Source organism: Grammomys surdaster, unplaced genomic scaffold (assembly GCF_004785775.1).
Source record: "Grammomys surdaster isolate TR1022 unplaced genomic scaffold, NIH_TR_1.0 169, whole genome shotgun sequence".
In the NCBI taxonomy this organism is placed as follows: domain Eukaryota; kingdom Metazoa; phylum Chordata; class Mammalia; order Rodentia; family Muridae; genus Grammomys; species Grammomys surdaster.
In genome coordinates, this window is record NW_021604617.1 from 16,942,814 (window position 1) to 16,962,171 (window position 19,358).

The 19,358-nt window shown below is 42.3% G+C and overlaps 2 protein-coding genes across 2 annotated transcripts in view; one reads left to right on the forward strand and one right to left on the reverse strand.

Moving 5' to 3' along the window:
• Positions 1-7,887: 7,887 nt before the first annotated feature.
• Positions 7,888-8,100, reverse strand: LOC114620436 (BBSome-interacting protein 1-like). Its single transcript, XM_028766508.1, has one exon. The coding sequence runs from the start codon at positions 8,098-8,100 to the stop codon at positions 7,888-7,890; it is 213 nt and encodes a 70-aa protein (XP_028622341.1).
• Positions 8,101-9,097: 997 nt separating this feature from the next.
• The window catches only part of Efhc1 (EF-hand domain containing 1), a 41,945-nt gene continuing 31,684 nt past the window's right edge, over positions 9,098-19,358 (forward strand). Inside the window, exons 1-2 of the mRNA XM_028766654.1 lie at positions 9,098-9,204; positions 13,530-13,751. Of these exons, the coding sequence (XP_028622487.1) occupies positions 9,142-9,204; positions 13,530-13,751 (285 nt within the window). The 5' untranslated portion in view covers positions 9,098-9,141. The remainder of the gene's footprint in view (positions 9,205-13,529; positions 13,752-19,358) is intronic.

Below are 19,358 nucleotides of genomic sequence, written 5' to 3' on the forward strand. Positions count from 1 at the left end.
CTCTCTCTGTGTGTGTGTGTGTGTGTGTGTGTGTGTGTGTTTGTGTACAGTTGGAAGCTTCATTACTCCAGAGTCATTTAAGAAGCAAGGTTTCAATATCTCTCCAGTGCTAAATGAGGGATGTCTTTAATTTTCCCAGCTGTGAGTGGTTTAAGGTAAAAAAATATTTAGTTAGAAAACAGTTACTAGCCAACGGTCCCTTGATCTCTTAAACCCTTTAGACTTATAGATAATGCTTCTTCAGCTGTGGTACCCACATTTACATAGGTATATGAGAATAATTATTCTCAAGAAAAAGGGACTTTATGGCTTCTTTTTGAGACATAAGCAGGGAAAGGAGGAACTACCATAAGTCACCTAATATAAGCAAAATTAGATCAATCGGGAGCCTATTAGGTGGGGTCTAAGTGTATAATGTTGCCATTTCAGCTCATGAGTTTGTTATCATCGCTTCATAGTGGCTTCAGTAACCGATTGCCACCTTGAGTGACTGGGGCTCCTGGTACAGCATTACTTCCAATGAATAACGTGCATTCCTGACTTCTCCCTATAGGTAAAGTAGGAGCAGGTGCAAGCTGAACTGTATATTCACTGTTAGTGGGAAGCCTAGCCCATAACAAAACATCTGTTGAACCATTTTCTCTTCTTTATTACTATAACTATAACCCCCAAGGCACAACATCTTACTCATAGGATCAGTTCTTATTACAGCTGTACCTCATCATCAGGCCTGTCTTCAGGCATTATAATGCTTTTACGCCAAACAAAACTTCAGTACAACTTTTTTTTTTTTTGACCCTGCAGGGGGAGGGGGCCCTGTTTGATGTCAGCACGTCATTTGATTCTTTGTGCGTTCAGAAGTACATGTCCTAATCCTAACTGAATTGGGCAAAATTTCTCATGCTGTTCCTTATTACTTGGGTGGAAAATAACATTTTGAGTACACAGATGTCTTATTTGGTATTCTACTGCTGTGAGGAGACCCCATGACCATGGCAACTCTTATATATATTTAAAAAAAAAAAAAGCAGCCAGACACAGTACTGGAGAAGTAGCTGAAAGTTCTATGTTCAGATTCACAGACAGTGGGAAAGGAGAGACACTGGGCCTGTCTTGCTTGGACTTTTAAAACCTCAAATCCCACCCTCAGTGAGACACTTCCTCGACAAGGTCACACCTTTTAATCTTTCTCAGCTAGTGCCAATTCCCGATGATTAAGCATTCAAACACATGAGCTAATGGAGGCCATCCTTATTTAAACCACCCCAATGGGGAAAGTCTGAGCCACACCAGTAATTTGCTTCTGTTTGAGGTCATTACATATTGACTGTACGTTTAGACACAGATATTCTAGCTTTCTTTATGTTGGCTGCTATAATTACCATTATCCCAACACTAGTAAAAGTACGTAGCCTGACTAGCCACCCTCCATAGAGGTAATGAGAAACGACTCCCAGCTAACTGTGAGCCTCAGGCTTTGCATTCTTACTTACAGTAGGTGAAGGTGAAATTCTCTTATCTAATTTCTAGACTTCTTAGTTAGAGTTTTACTACTGTGAACACAGATATCATGACCAAGGCAACTCCTATAAGGACAACATTTAATTGAGGCTGGCATACAGGTTCAGAGGCTCAGTCCCATATCATTAAGGCGAGAACATGGCAACAACCAGGCAGGCATGGTGCAGGAGGAGCTGAGAGTTCTACATCTTCATCTGAAGGCTGCTAGCGGAACACTGGCTCCCAGGCAGCTAGGATGAGGATCTTAAAACTCACACCCACAATGACACACCTACCACAAGGCCACACCTACTCAACAGGGCCACACCTTCTAATAGTACCACTCCCTGGGCCAAGCATATACAAACCCTCACGACATCATAGGTGCTGCAGATCTGAACTCAGGTCCTCACGGTAGCCTGTCAAGTACTTACAGACTATGTCATCTCCTACCAACCTCCACTCCTTTTTTAAGGCAGAGTCTTGCTGTGTGTCTTAGTTAGGGTTACTGTTGCTGTGATGAAACACCAGGACCAAAAGCAAGTTGGGGAGGAAAGGGTTTATTTGGCTTACACTTCCACGTCACAGACTATCAGCGAAGGAAGTCAGGACAGGAACTCAAAAAGGGAAAAACCTGGAGGCAGGAACTGATACAGAAGCCATGAAGGGGTGCTTCTTACTAGCTTCTTCCCTCTGGCTTGCTACACTAACTTTTTTTTAATAATAGAACTAGGACCACCAGCCTAGAAATGACATCACCAGCAATGGGCTGGGCCCTCCCCTATCAGACACTAATTAAGAAAATGCCTTACAGCTGGATCTTATGGAGGCCTTCTTCTCAATTGAGGCTCTCTCCTTTCAGACAACTCTAGTTTGTGTGTCAAGGTGACCTAAGACTAGCCAGCACACTGCGTATCCAGGAATCTACTATGTAGCCTGGACTTTGGTGGTCCTCTTGCCTCCCCTCCCGAGTACTGGGATCACTGGTGTGTGACACATGGCAAGGTCAGCCCTTTTTAAAGAGGACATGCTCCAGAAGATGTAGATAATGGGATGGGCATGAGAGGGGACTCTGGAGACAGGCCACTGGCCAGCTGTCCCTCTCACCCCATCCAGAAGTCAAGGCCTGCAGAAAAGAGGAGGACAGCAAAAAAAAAAATCACTGCCGAGATAATCCTGGACACAGACACAGCCATTTGGAATTTGTCCTAGGAATTTAGCAACTAAAGAGTAGGAAGGCCACGGGACTGGAAACCATGAAGTCAGTTCTGTATAGAGAGTCAAAGAAGTGATGGATATTACATTAAATAGTCCCCAGAAGGGACTTTCCAAACCCTGTCCCATCAGGTTCCCTGGGAGACATCTTTCAGTCTTATAAGCTCCCTTCTCCATCTGTACTGGAGTGTTGACGGGCCCAATTGTGTACAAGTCTTGTGCCAAAAAAAAAAAATTAAAGCTCCTGCTATTCATGAATGCAAGGCCATGCCATGCCCGAAGCCAGCATCCCACAGCACCCCTCCCTTTCTCCAGGTCTTATGGTTTTCCTATCTTATTTGCTGTTTGGTTTGGTTTGGTTTGATTTGGTTTGGTTTGGTTTGGTTTGGTTTGGTTTGGTTTGGTTTGGTTATTGAGACAGTCTCTCACTGTATAGCTTAGTTCAGCCTCGAAGTTGCTACACTCTCCAAAGTACTGGTATCCTAGGCATGTACCAGCACACACCAGATAGAACAGAGAATTCTGCTGTGACTTTGGGTTTCCGGAGGCTAGGACAATCTAAGAATGTGGTGTCTGCATCTACTATGTGTTAATGTGCTACATACCAGTTCTTAGAAAGTTGAAGAAGCAAACAAAAGGTAGCTTGCTTCATAACAACCTTTTCATAATAACAAGTCAGAACTTGTTCACCAGACAAAGGCATTAATCCATTCAGGAGGCAGCTGCCTCATAGCCTAGTCACCTCAAAGACTTTCTACCCCCACCATTATCACCATCACCACCATAGCAATTACAACATAAGCACCACAGTGGACAGACCATATTCAAATCACTGCAGTGACTCTGGCTGGCATTTCCTCTCTCAGAATGGATGGCAATTTTTAAAGGCCACAGACCACGGAAGTTGTCTCTATCCATGCACTTCTCTGGTACAAAAGTAAATAAAAGACACTCTGTTGACTATTTGACTAGTAGGATTCACTCAGAGAGAAAAGTACATAGAAGTCACCCCTCAAACACAGATTCCTCCTGAGCGATAGGCTCAGATGTGACTGACCCTTCCAGTCCCACAAGCTCCTCTCCCCCCTACCCCCTTGCACACACCAGGGAAGTTAGATCCAGTGTACCCAGACTGTTCAGCCAGAAAGGCTGCTAAGCATCTTTATGTATCCTAGGGTTTCCTTTAAGAGAACTGATTTGAATGAGGAGATTATAGACCTGCAAGAGTTTAAGCCTATCATGGTGAGTTTCATCAGGACTCACCATTGATGCTGGATACCCAGCAGCACTGAGGTACTGAGGAGTGGGAAGCTAACAGGCTGAGATGTTCATCATGACCAATTCTCCCAGTTACCATCCTAGTCAGTGGCTCCAGTAACGTGCATTGGTGGGAGCTTTTAAAGTTTTCAGTAGGGCTGGAGAGATGGCTCAGTGGTTAAGGGCACTGACTGCACTTCCAGAGGTCCTGAGTTCAAATCCCAGCAACCACATGGTGGCTCACAACCATCTGTAATGAGATCTGATGCCCTCTTCTGGTGTGTCTGAAGACATCTACAGTGTATTCATAATAAATAAATAAATAAATAAATCTTTAATAAATAAATAAATAAAGTTTTCAGTAATTGCCTCTATGCTAGTCGACTCATTGAGGGTTCTAATTGAATACTGAGGGCAAGTTCCTTATTAAGCTAGTGTACACTAGGAAAAGAAAAGATGTTTGTTTTTTTTTTTAAAAGGGACAAGAGCTGGGTACGGTGGACCACTCAACACAGACTATCAGGTGAGGAGGATCAGGAGGAGGAGGCCCCGCTGCCAGCTGCGGCAGGGCACGCCTTTAATTCCAGCGTCAGGAGGCAGAGACAGACAAATCTCTGTAAGTCTGGGCTTCATAGAGAATTCCAGGAGATCAGCAAGAAATACATAATAAAATGCTGTCCCTAAAGAAGAAAAGAAGAAGGTGGAGAGGAAGAAGAGGAGGAGGAGGAAGAAGAGGAGGCAAACAAGAATGAGCAATAGTAGAGAGAAAGGAAGAAGTACTAGAAAATCATTTTGCGAGTAGATGTAACAGTGTCTGGTAATGACTTTAGATGTCACTTACTGTATTCTCATCCTGGCCCCTGAAGCTTCATGCCAGCTAGTGACACCCACAGGATGATTTGCTGTGATAAGCAGCCATAAAGGCAAAGCACCTATGGTATCTATTCTTGGTTGTCAACTTGACTCTATCTGGGATTCGCTAAAACCCAAGTGGCTGGGTATACTTGTGAGGGATTTTTCCTAATTAAAAAAAATAATTTGCGTGGGGAAGACACACCCTTAGGATCTCCTGAAGTGGGAAGATCCATCTTTAATCTGGGCCACACCTTCTGCTGGCAGCCTATATAAAAGACACGGAAGAAGGAAGCTTACTCTCTCTTTGCCTGCTTGCTCTCACTAGTAAGTCCCTTCCTTTACTGACATTAGAGCCTACTTCTTTGGGATTCTGGCATATACTGAAGACATCCAGCTTTGAGACATCGAGCCTTGTGGACTGAACAACGACTGAATTCTTGGACCCTCTGTTGGTAGACAGCCATTATTGGACTAGTTGGATAACAGCCTGTAAGCCACTCTAATAAATCAAACTTCAGTATGTCCATGTCTCTCTGTGTGTGTTTATAGTGATAGGTACAGTAAATGTATGTCTGGCTTTAAATGAAAGGTAGAGTAAAACCTTTTTGTCTGGCTTTAAGTGAAATGTTTCATCAAAGTCTTTGCTATGTTTGGGTCAATTAGTAGAGGCTGAGAATTTCTTTGAGACTGTTTGAAACCTGAAGAAATGTTGTCTCTCTAGAGATTCTGCACTTGGTCTTATGTGAGAACTGGAAGCTACACCAATCTTGGTGCTCCTAGCAAACCTGGAGTTCTTCCTTTTGATTATGGCTAGCAGTGGTCAAAAGGGTTGTCTGCTCTCAGGGGAAGCAAGGGCAAGATAACTTTGGTAGCTGGAACCTTCCCAGCCCCAATTAGCCTTGCATAATGTTTGAACAAAGTAACTGGAGTGAGCTAGCTGGGTGCCAGCCTTTTCCAAGAAGGCTGGACCCTTCTGCTCCTTCAGAAAACGAAGGCTTAGCATCTTGGTAAGCTTCTCTCTCTACTTTGGCACCTGTGACGAACATCAATCAATACGTGTTTATGCATTCTATCAGTTCTGTTGTCTCTAGGGAACCCTGACTAATACAGCTGCCGTCTGAACTGGTGGCAGCAAGTGACCCATAATGCTGAGATATGTCTTCTCTCCCAGGCTTACTACTCTGTCATTTCTCTAAATTCCTAGGTCGGAAAACATAAAGACCAGACTCCTGGGAAACTCAAGACAAAGCTCTGGACATCTTGACTTCCCTTTTATTTTTAACTTCTCCGTGCTGATGGATTCTTGGTTTCTTTCTTTTCCTGATGATCTTTCAGGAATGGGGGTCACCCTTTTTTTTTAAGAAAAAATAAATTAAGTCATCCAGAAAATGCTGTACAGTACACATGACACTGACAATATTTCACTCCCCCGAATTACTTCTTTCTAGTGACTTAGTCTCTCTTTGAAGGCTGCCTATTCCTCTGTGGTTCTTATGTATCACAGATGCTATAGCTATAAAGCAGGGACTAAGATAGACACTCTCCAGCTTTTTTTTTTCTTTAGTGCGAGTACATTTATTTTGTCTTTTGAAAGTTCTTTTAGGTTTCCTGTCTAAACCTTATTAGGCCTTGTGTTCAATCCCAACAATGCAAAACAAACAAAAATGTTTCAGTGTTTCTTGAGACAGAACCTCTCTCTATAGCTCTAGCTGGCCTGATAACTCTTTAAGTAGTGCAGGCTGTCCTCAAACTCATGGTAGTCTTTCTGTTTCGGTATCTTGAGTGCTGAGAATAAAGGTCTAGGGGATCAGATGTCTTCTTGTGCTTCCACGGGCACCTGCACACAGGTGGCATACGCACAGACATATAAATCAAAATTTTTAAATAGTTAAAGGCCTTTTAAGGTTATACTAGGGACATACACATACACTTTAATCTTGTTTATTAGTGTAACTAGAGTTTAATGAGTGAGATTTGTCTAATATATAGACAGATCTTACTTTTATATTCTGTTAACATGTTTAAAAAATTCTCTTAAGGGGGGCTGGAGAGATGACTCAGTGATTAAGAGCACTGATTGCTCTTCCAGAGGTCCTGAGTTCAAATCCCAGCAACCACATGGTGGCTCACAACCATCTGTAATGAGATTTGATGCCCTCTTCTGGTGTGTCTGAAGACAGCTACAGTGTATTCATAAATGAAATAAATAAATCTTTAAAAAAATTCTCTTAAGTACTTAAAGCTTTACATTTATCTAAATAACCAATATATAACTACCAATTAATAAGTTACCTTACAGGGATCACATTACTAGCCTCTTATAAAGCCTCATTAACTTAGCAAGGTTTCAAGATCTGTGGTAACTGAGTTATCTGGTGACTGCAGCAAAATCATTCCATTTATAATTTTCAAAACAGTTCCTTGGTTACAGGGTTAGGTACCATCGTTTAGAAAGAAAACCCTCTGGTGTTCAAACTTGATGGCTGTTTTAGGCTCATATTACTTGCGTTTTTTGCTATAATAAGCATTTTCAGGTTTTTTTTTTTGGTACTTGAGTAGCAGTTATGTAATTATGTATTTCTTAAAATAAGTGTAGTTGAGAGCTTAGTTCCATGAGCTTTTAGTTTATAATAGACCAGTTAGTTGTTACTGCTGTCATTGGTCAGGTTACATAGCAGTAAACACGATGTGGCACACAATTGGTTTATTTTTGGATAATGTACAAGCCCAACAATATATTCACATTAGAGTGTATTTTCAGACTCTGGTTTCTAATAAACAAAGAAATCCTTCATCTGTAAAGGATGCATTTAAGTTTTTACATTTATAACAATAGTATGGTGAATAAGGTGAGAAACTTGTAATTTAAAAACTTTCAAAATTCCATAAAACTTGGTTCAAAGATTTCCTTTTAACACAAACCAATGTTTAAACACCTACATTTTGTGTTTAAAAAATTTGAATGTCCACTTTAAGTATTTCTAGCCTACAGATGCAGAATAGTTTCTAGTTACTGAACAGTTAGGGGTTAAAATGGGGCGTCCTTTAAAGTGGTAGTGGTTAGTGGGTTATTTGCTGGTTGCCTTTTTGCACCATTTCATGTTGGCGGACTGTATCCTGTGCTGCTTGCTGCATTTTCTCCAGTTTTTCCAGAGTCAGAGATTTTAAGGGTAAAAGCTTGGGTTTACACAGCACCATCGTGGTTACGTCTTCCACAGACAACTGCCCTTGTTTTGGAAGGACTTCTCGGAACATCGACTTCACTTCCGCCATCTGTAAACAGCTGGATACAGTGCTTTTGCTCAATGAGTAGGAACCAATGAAGGCCGAAGTAATGCACTCTGCCCAATCGATTGGGATGGGCAGCTGTGATGTACTGTCTGCTGAAAATTGTTATCTTTTTCTTGCAGCTTTAGGAATCCGATCTGTAGTTATCAGAACGATTGACTTCTTGACTTCTTGACTCAAAATACCTACAGAAGGAACTCACTCTTCAGCTCTAGGAGCCGAGGCACCCCCTGGGGCGCAGGCTGGGGCGAATACTCCCCACTCTCCAGCTTTTCAGTCAACAGATACCCAGTAAAGTTCTGAGACCTCAGCACACAAGCTGTAGGAATGTATGGATAAACAGCTGAGAGGGGACCAGGAAGTTGTGAAGGGATTGGGAAGATGGGGGCTTCCAAAGCAGTTCATTGATCAAGTCTGAGCAATAGAAATGCAGTCGATTATAGTCTAATACTCAGCCCCAGCCCCCAAAAGTAAGAGACTGAAGTATTTAGCGCTTTCACTGGGGAGTAACCATTGTACACTATGTGTGGACTAGGACAGCAGCTCTTTTCCCGGAGCTGAGAAAGGGTGCCTAAGCTCTTGCGAGGACTAACGTGGAGAGAGAAAGAACTTCTCCTTTGTAACATATCTAAAAGGACGTGATCCAATCCCAGACCTCACTGCGTGAGCCAAGGCCTAAGAACATCAGCCTTGCATAAAAACCGCTCCTAGGTTGCATCCTCTGGGAGCCCGGAAGTGGGGCTGAGGAGAAAGGAAAGGGACAGGAAAGAAAGAGGCGGAGCCCCCTCTGTCACACCCATTAGTCACGTCCAGTGGCCTATAGAGTCAGTAGTGCTGTGCGCAGGCGCAGACCTGGCCTCCGCCTCCTCCCCCATCAATTACCCCCCCCCTTGCCCGTGCCTCTCCCCCTCCCTCGACTAGTGTGTTTGGCGTTACCATGGAGACTGGAGAGGCCCGCGACTGCTGTTTGTTGCCAGGGTAACCCGAGCGGCAGAAGGCAACCGTGGCGGCAGCTGCAGGGCAGCGATGGTGACCAACCCGGTGCACGGCCTGCCCTTTCTCCCAGGCTCGTCCTTTACGGACTCCACGGTGAGGGCCAGCCACTTGGCGCGCCTCCGCTCTCCTTCATCCCTCAGGCTCCACCGTCCTCGCGCATCCCAGCCTCTGCTGACTTTGCTTGGCCTCTTGATAGTCCGCTCACCCTCCCGGGTCCTCACCGCGGCCCTGTTCTTACTTTCCTGCCCCATCTACCTGCCTTCTGGCCCGATTACCCCAGGTCATCTCCAGGCCTCTCCCCAGCTGCACACAAACCCTACTCAGCGCCTTCATCCTCTCCTACCTTCTCTCCCCAGCAACCTCCTTCTTGATCTATCTCATGTCTTCTGAATCCTCAAACTTACTGCCCTTCAGCCCCCACCCCTTTTTCTATGTGTATGCATTTTTTCCATGCACTCCTTTCCTGACGGGGTCTCCCCGCCCTCCCACCTCCCCCCCCCCCGACTCTGGCCTTCTGAGTTAAGGTTCACTTTTATATCCAGTTTCAACCTTCCCTAGAATTGAATCCCCCATCCTCCACCGCCCGCTCAATCTTGGTTTTCTTGTAGTTTTTCTCTGTAAAACATTCCCATCTTCCGCCTCTCTTTGTATATCTCCCATCTTACCTAACGACATGGACCACTTGGTGTTTCTTTTTCTATAGCCTGTATTTTAAAATATATATATATATATATATATATATATATATATATATATATATGGATATATGTATGTATGTATACATACATACATGGATTCCTTTTCAGACTGTGTGTGTATGGGGGGGGGATTATCTTGTCTTCAGCCTAGACTGGCCTTGAACTTGAAAACCACCTGCCTCGGTCTCCAGGATGTTTGGGATTAAAGGCATGCCAACACACAGAGCTCCCATTCAGATTGTAGTTTACTCCTTTGTCTGGGCTGTTTTATTCATTGTCTAGATGAAATGAAATAAAGACAAGTCCAGGGTGGTGATGCGTATCCGTGATCTCAGCTTCCAGGAAGCTGAGGCATAAAGATGACCAATTTGAGTCTAGTCTAGGCTACATAGCTAGTCCTTATCTCTAAACAACAGCAGATCCAAACCAGACAGAACAAGAGCTGTGTATAAAGGAAGCAATAGCCAGGCTAGGAAGGGGCTCAGAGGGTAAAGCACTTGCTGCTCTTCTGAGAGGAGTGGAGTTGGCTAGAACCCACCTGAACCCAAACAAGCAGCTTAGCTTGTTAATTTTGATCTTTCATATGTATTCCCACATACATGCAAACCAGCATGTGCACACGCATACACACACACACACATACACACATGCCAGAACAAACCACCCTAACAACAACAACAACAAACACCTATTGTCAAAGCCAAGTGAAAACAGTAATTTGGGTTCTTGGTTTCCTCTTAACATAGGTTAATTGTTAATCCATCTCTTTTGAGACCGGGTCTCAAGCAATCCCGGTTGGCTTCACACTATATAGTCTGGGCTGATCTGGAACTGATCCTCTGGGCTCCTAAGTGTGGGATTACAGGCAGGTCACCAAAGACAGCTCTTTGTGAGTACCAGGCAAACACTCTACCAGCTGAGCTATACTCCCAACCCTAATTCTCAAATGCATTTGGCATTAAAAAAAAATCATCCGAGTTACAGAAATATTCTGAAGGGTCAACATTAAGGTTAGGTGGTGGTGACTGGAGATGAGCTGGTAGTCATTTATATTTGTAGAGTTTAATGATTCGGACTCTTACATGTTTCTTTACATTTCTTAAGGAAAATTATTTCATCTACTTGTTTTCTAGGGGACAGAAATTTCAATTTCAGTTGAAAGTGTGGTGAGAGACTGGATTCTGACTTTCTTTTAGTCTCCTGTAAATATAAATATAACATGGTCATTTTTTAAAGATACAAGCTCATTAAGCAGGTTTCCTTTTTTGTTGTTTGTTTGTTTGTTTGAGATAGGGTCTTGCTCTTTTTAAACCAGACTAGCCTGAAGTTCACTGTGTCATCTAACCTGTCCTCAGACTCACAGTGTATCTCCAGCCACCATTTCTCAAATGCTGGATTAAAAGAAGTCTAGCATATGGTGTCTGGCCAGCACCATAGATTTTCTGTTTCAATGAACTTTTTAAAATTTTATGTGATTTAAAAATAGTTAGCATTGTTATATGTTGTGCAGCACCAGGTTCAGCATTTGGTACCGGCGAGTGTGCGTTATTTGTGCTCGTGTGCACAGGCATGAGCGCCTCCTATCTAAGCTGAGCAACAAGAGTAGTTTGGATTCTTGATGGATACCCACAAAGAAAGGGTCGAGTTTATTTGTGAGATTACAGAAGTGTGGATAGAAATGCCAGACTTCAAATATTTATATGGAAAGAGGAAGTGTCTTGGACATACTTCCTATGAAGTATAGCGAGTGACTGACAACTAATTATTCTTCCTTGAAATTTAAAAAGCTTGTTAACTTCATCTTCATCAGTACAAGAATGTCGTAACTCCAAAGAAAATGTGTCCAGAAAGCGAACCCTAATGTAGAGTGGGAGGCCTGAGAATGCCTTGCTTGGGGTGCCCCATGGATAAAGTTGACAGATGCTGGAGACATCTTTTAACCTCAAAGAAAATGAACCAAAGTTATGGATGCTGGTTTCATTTCATGTTGTGTGGGATGGTTTGGGGAGGGGCTGCCATAGAACCGTGTGTAGAGGTCATAAGACAACGTCTGGGAATTGGTTTTCTCCTTCTACAATGTGGGTTCCAAGGATCAAATTCATGCAGTCAGTCTTGGTGCTGAGTAACCCTTATCTACCAAGCTAACCCCCATCCCCAGCCCTACTACCCAGTTTTGGTGTTGGGAGTTGAACCTAGTTCTTTGACCTTTCTAAGTATACCATGAAGCTATACCCCCAGCCTCTAGTAATACTGCCTCTGTTTTTAGAGGTTGCAAAGAGGACCTGGAAGCTATGCCCATTGCCCAACTCAGTACACCTTATTCTATGTCCTGTGTTTATGCATCTGGGATAGTTCCTGCCAACTGACTTGTAACCAGAATACGTGACGCTTAAAGAAAGGTCTGTGGTCCATACTCTTTTACCAGAACAGTCCATACTACTCAATCTTTTATGGTAACAGCCATCTTGAAAGATGAGAGGAATGATAGGCTAGACTCCAAGGAAATTAGGGGATAGTCAAGTTAATCTTTCTATTGTTAATAAAATTTGTGATTATTTGTAAATCATGCATGCATAATAGGTAAACTGTTACGTGTGTACAATTTGAAAGTAACCCCATAAACAGCATAAAAACCCCACTGAAATTAATCAAATTTTAATTTTGTTTTCTTCTTTTATCTAATTTCTTTCTATTTCCAACGACAAACAAATGTGTATTGATGCCAAAAAAGGAACATAATCTAGAAACCCCTAATTTAGGATGTTCACCAAATCCAGTTAGTATGCTCATCATTATAGTGTATTTATATAATTTTATATGATGCTCTATTTTTTTGTCTTAATAAATTGTAGATACTTTACTAGGCTGCTGCCTGGTATTTAAAACCATTTTAATTCCGGCATAGGAGAAATTCTATCACTTCCTTCCTTCTTAATGTGTGTTGTTTAGATCATTTCCAACATTTTAGTATCACACACACACACACACACACATCTTTGTCACTATTATGATCAGCTTCAAGCATATTGTTCTTTCCCATAATTTTGGAATGTATTTTAAAATCACCGTGTAAGGACAGGGTTGCTGGGTGTTTACAGATATGCTGGCAAGCTGCTTTTCAAAGACTTACGTGAGTGTATCAGCGTCAATGTAATAAGAAGAGCTGTTGCTTCAGGTGAACTTCAGAAAAGCAGATCTAAGGTCATGGTTCATGACCTCTGGAGAAGAAGAAAAAAATAGCAAAGATTAAAGCAGGATATAGGTGTAGTAGTATGGTAAAAGGCGAGTCGGACGTCACCGAGCAGGGCTGTTTTATTTCAACCTCAGATGGTGTGTCTATTTCCTTCCTTGTTCCTGACCCAAGCCTTTCAGTTTAAAAAGTACAGAGCCTGTTCATGCAGGGAAGCATGTTGATGTACGTTTTGTGATGCTAAAAAAGCCAACTTTTGGAGCTGCAGAGAGATGGGTCAGCGTTTAAGAGCAAGAACTGCTCTTACAGAGAACCCAAGTTCAATTCCCAGGACCCACAATCAGTGGCTCACGGCCACCTGCACCTCTTTATCCGGGAGATCTGAGGACATCTTCACACATACGCACACATCCACATAACTTTAAAAATGTACTTTTAAAGCAAAAGTTTAAGTTATGGTAGTTTAGGAAGTTAGTTGTTTTACTTAAAGATTTATCCGAGGTTACTAACGGCATACTTCTTTTCTTCAGAAAACAGCATTCCACAGAAGCCAGACACTCGGATACAGGAACGGCTATGCAGTTGTCCGACGTCCAACCATGGGGATAGGTGGAGACCGGCTCCACTATAACCAGCTGTCTCAGGCGGAGTTGGATGAGTTGGCCAATAAAGCACCCATCTTAACCTACGGCCCACTCAAGCAGGCCCCACCTGCAGAGTTTGTTCCTGCGCATGTGGCTTTTGACAAAAAGGTATCATCTGGGATTTTTAGGGCACCCCTTGACTTCAGATCTGAGACTTGCCCCTTGTTACCAGAAAGCCACAGGATTCCCTTAGTACTCTCCGAGAAAATGGTTCAGATGCCTCAACCTCTAGTTCTAGACACCTAAACTGAACCTTGCAGGAAGATTTCCCTGGAATATTTTCCAAACACAGTTCTAAGTTGCCTGAATTCTAAATCCCATATTCAGGACGTCTCGAGTTCAATGCTCTGTTTCCCAGCTACTCTGTAACAACGAACCCTTAAACTCTACGAACTGCGAGATAGCACAAAAACATCTCCATATGTTAGGGGTTGTTTTCTAAAAAAGTTTTCACTCATTCATTCATTCATTCATTCATCCACCCTTTCGTTATTGGTGCTATTTATATTTCAAACACTCTTGTGACTATTTTTCTCTAGTAAAGTTCACATTGTCACAAAATAACAAGAACCCCTCCTACCTACAACTCCTTTAGGGAGAGAATTTTATCTCATCCTTGAGCCCCAAACTGCTTTGCAGGAGACAACAGCAGTGCCGTTTGCTGAGTTTGGGCAGGTGTTCGCCGCCACTGTTCTCTTCTACATTCCAGCTCTGATTCGGGTACTCCTCCCTTCCCTCATTTGGTCCTGCACATGATTATTCTCCCTCCTGGTTTCCCACTCCTGTCTATGTGGTTGCTCTCCTCTGGTTTCCCTGCATCCTTGGTGGAAGCATGTTCAAGGTTCTGTCCTGATTCTTGAAGATCCTTTCTGAGGAGATGTCACCCACTTTTGTGGATTCTGCTGTCTTTTCGGCGCAAAAAAACTGTCAGTATTTATTTTTAACTCTGACCTCACTGAATTCCAGACCCTAGCCATGGGCTGCTTCTGACAATGGGATATCCTCACCTGGGTGAGCTGTTCTTCACAGGTAGCCTCTGTGTTTACTTACTTACTTACTTACGTATCCATCCATCCATCCATCCATCCATCCATCCATCCATCCATCCAATTGTCTGTCTGTCTGTCTGTCATCTATCTATTTTTGACCTCCCATCATTACCCAACCCCGAGGACCGCTAGATCTACTCTCTCAATTTGGGATCTGAGCTTCTATGCTCAGATGCCAAGCTAAATATTTCTTTTTCACTTCCGCCATTGTTTTCAAAGTTCAGACAAGCAATGTGATCTCTACAAATGCAGGTTAGAACACACCATCAGGAGCCAAGACCACTGACTGTAGAATTCAGTGAAAAGATACATCTTGAAACAGAGTATCTAAATGTTATTTTTTTCCCTTCCTTTCTACATGTTATCATGGTCTCATCCTACCCAGGAGAAATGATACTATATTACTACATTTTGTCTTCACACTGATTCCAATTGCTTCCTTATAGAGGCTTAGAGCTCTTTATTCTTAACAAGAGAAGGGGCGACTGACTGGAATTAGCAGTCAGTGGGCTGGAGAGAGAGTTCAGTGGTTAGGAGCACTGGCTGCTCTTTGAAAGGATGCAAGTTTAACCCAGCACTCAAATGGTGGCTAACAACCAAGCTGCCTGTAATTCCAGTTTCCAGGGTTTCTGACATCTTCTGGCTTCCTCAGGTATCAGGCATGAACAGCAAAAACAAGCAAAAACAAACAAACAAACAACCAACCCAATCAACTGTCAAACAAATAAATACTTTATGTAATAGAGGGGTTGTGTTTTTATTACAGGGTTTCACTGTGTAGCCCAGGCTAGGCTTGAATTTGTAACTGCCTCCTGAGTGCTGAGGCTTAGGTTTGTAGCACTTTGTCTGGTAGTTAAAAGCCCGTATGTGCCTTACAAATGTCAGAGGAAACCCATCCCCCATTCAGGTTTATCTTCTTTCTCATACCTCAAAATTAACACTTCTTGGGTTTGAATATTCTTTGGTACTTTTTCTATACGGGTTCCTCTTCCACCGAAGCCTCAACTAAGAAGCAGTGAAGTCTGTGGAGAGGAGAGGCCAGTAGATTTTCTGTCCCAGCTCTGCCCCATATATGGTCTCAGAAGAGCTATTTTTACCAGTGTGGATGCTAACTTTTTTCCGTTGTAAAAGTAGCGATGTTGGACTATCTGATGAACTCTGTATCAATGGTTTGTATGTTTATAAGCCTTCGGTTCAAACACACCCCGTTTCCTGTGAGTTTCCACAGCAGAGTTCACATTTTGAATTCTTTGCATTTGATCCAAAATATTACTTTAAATTTGTCCTTCTCCTCCTTTATTTCTCTTTAACTATCCCATTGAACAGTTACCTTTTGTCTTTCTCCTTATACTTTTAAAATAATCTCATTGTATTCCAAAATTGTTATTCACATTTTTAACTCTCTTTGGGATTTTAAGGACTTCTTCCCTTTACAGACAGCTATTTTTGTTTGATTTTCTACTTTTAAAAAACTGTACTTTTATGTTCTCACTGATTAAACATATATGTGTTTTAATTTAAGGGTCCTAATTTTTCCTCTATCCCTCCATCGCACCCTTACTTAAGTAGAGGTTTGGGTAAACTCCTTTGCCTACCTAGAATATCCTTCTAATGCTTTCTCTCTCTGAACATAAATACTAAATAAAATACCAAAATATAAGGTAATCGCACAGCATGGGATTTTTATGTTTTTATAAAATGTTTTTTTTTTTTTGGAGGTATGACTAATGTTTTTTTTTTCACTTTGTAAAACAAACCATTGTGTTTTTTATGCTATTTTTTTTCTCAAATCGTAATTAATTCACACAGGGGTTATAAACACAGAAAGGCAGGATGTGGGGAAGGGAATGACACTGGAGTGTGGGTGTTCAGGGGGAATACAGATATCTTCAGAACCGGGTATTGGCTAGGTGAAGATTCAGGGGACAATTCACTATGACTCTGCCTATGACTCACTTGTCCTTATCTAAGTTGGTATTGTCTGCCAAGGCTACCTATTTACAAGGTCTATGACTACTCAGGCTTATAAATTTCCACAAAAGCTGCCTGTTGACATTAGCTTATAGCCATCTGTTTCAATGTTTTTCCACTGAGACCCAAGACTTGGTGTTAGTATACATGTATGACAGGCCTACTGCTGATTTTAGGCCTATGGCTGATTTTAGGCCTACAGTGTATAAGCAGGGCTGCCCCTGACATCTCCTCCCTTCTCTAAGTATAGAAGGGCTGTGGCAATTCTAAACTTGCGAAGGCGGGGATAGAGGCCTGACCTCCAGTATTTGAAGGGGACCTTGTAATGACTCCAGTCCCCCTGTCATTGTCCAGTGAGGCATGAGGGCCATACCCGTCCCGATGTCTTTTTCCTGGAGAGGGGATACTTTTGACATCAACCCCTATGCAGTCAGGCTTGTCCTTCAGGGAACCCAGATAGATATTTTTATCTTTTATTTATATTCCCTTGAAGTGCTTAGCCTCGCAGCCTAAGCAAGAATTCAGATCACCTGTCAGAAGGGGTTCTGGGTGGCCCCTCTCTGCTTGGTCTAGGGGCAGAAGTCACCCCTTTTAGGTTGGGTGGAGATGGGTTTTGGAAACACCCTGTATAAAGTAACAACCTCATCTTCAGTCTTGTGATCCTCCATAGCTAACTTATGATAATGTATCTGAGTAGGTTTTGCTACCAAATTATTTATCTGTTGTATCACAGAGTTAGTCCGCCTATTTGAGGGCCAGGGACCAGCAGAAAAAAGCAAAAAGAACCCAAATAATGGTCCCAAGATGGGAGGAAATAGGGTTGACAACCTTGGAGAGGCTGAAAACCAATTCTTGTACTAGCATTCATCTGTCTCTTTCTCTCTCTGATTTTTCTTAGGGCCTTCACTGACCTATTTCATGCTCTCTTTAACCCTCCTTGTCTTGTCTATGTAAAGGCAACCTTCTTCTTTAAGGGCTGTACACAGTCAAGAGCTGTACACAGCCTTTTCTATTGTAATAGAGTAAATCAAGTCCAATAAGTATCTTTGTGATTTTAGGAGGTCTCTTCAGACGGTGAAACGAGGGATTTCTTCAGATTAGTGATGTCAATCTCTAGCTGTTTGATGTTCTTGTCAGTGGCCCTTCAAAGGTCTGAGTAGTATAAGTTCGGAGGTCAGCATCTGGATTAGAACTTCTAACAGCAGACATCACGGGTGATTCATTTTTACCTGGAAAGGAAAAAGAAGGGCATTCTCAGGGAGATTTCTCTTCCCTGGATGTAAATTGTTATTCATCGTATTTATGGTTAGGCCTGGCTTTGTGGGGGTATCTATTTTTTTCATTAATCTTTTTGGTAGCGGGTTAGCTGTGCCTTCTGTGGTATCGGACAGGAATATCAGTCCTCGGCCCCATAAGGGAACTGGGTCTGGGCCATTCCCTTTAAGGGTAAGAGGGTCCTTCCCCATATCTGTGGCAAAGTTTTGTTGGTCTTGGTGGTGCCAGAGGCAGTCAGCAGCAGATTTGCCATGAGCTTTCAGCTTTAGAGAGATAAAAGTGAACAAGGCATGATGGAGAGTATTTTAGGGGGATTCCTTCTGAGGGGGTACCGTTCCCCCTCTTTTGTTTTTAAAGCCAATTTTTCAGAGTTCTTGTAAAATCAGGGCAGAAGCGCCAACAGTCGCTCCTTCCACACTCAGAGAGTCATGAAGACTCTATTTAAGGATATAGAAGTCTATATTAATAATCTTTTGTCAAAGGATTGTTATAGCACCGCCAAGAACTAATCAGACTATATAATATATCGATTAGTAATAGCTTCTTCTACTTTTTGTGAGATTACCTCTCTTTTGTCAATTAATTGTTGACAAAACTTAGGGTTTACCTCTCTCTTGAGAATATTGAACAGAGACTTAAATTCTTTTGTGGAGAGCTTAAAATAGGATCTTAGCCAATTAGCAACTCCTAGAAACTTTTGAAATTAATTTAAAATAAGTAAACTCTCTTCCTCTCTTTTTTTAAGACCCTTTATCTGTGTGGTTTTTTTTATTGGATATTATACGTATTTACCTTTCAATGTTATCTCCTCTCCCATTCTCCCCCAAAACCCCTTGTCCCATACCCCCTCCTCCTAATTTTTGTGAGGGTGTGCTCCAAACATCTTCCCAGTCCTATCTCCCTGCTCTCGAATTCCCACACAGTAGGGGATCCAAACTTTCTGGGACCATGGCCCTCCACTTTCACTGAAGTCTAACAAGGTCACCCTCAATTCCCTATACAGGTGCACGAGTCCCTCCCTTTGTGCTCTCTGGCTGGCGGTTTAGACTTTGGGAGCTCTGGTTGAAACTTTTGATACTCCTTCTAGAAAGGACCAAAGCATCCAAACTTTGGTCTTCCTTCTTCTATGTGAGTTTTATGTGGTCTATACGTAGTTTCTTAGAAATTGTGAGCTTTTGGGCTAATATCCACTTATCAGTGAGTGCATACCATGTATGTTCTTTTGAGATTGGGTCACCTCACTCAAGATGATATTTTCCAGCTCCATCCATTTGCCTAAGAATCTCATGAACTCATTGTTTTTAATAGCTGAGTAGTACTCCATTGTATAAATGTACCACATTTTCTGCATCCATTCTTCTGTTGAAGGGCATCTGGGTTCTTTCCAACTTCTGGCTATTATAAATAAGGCTGCTATGAA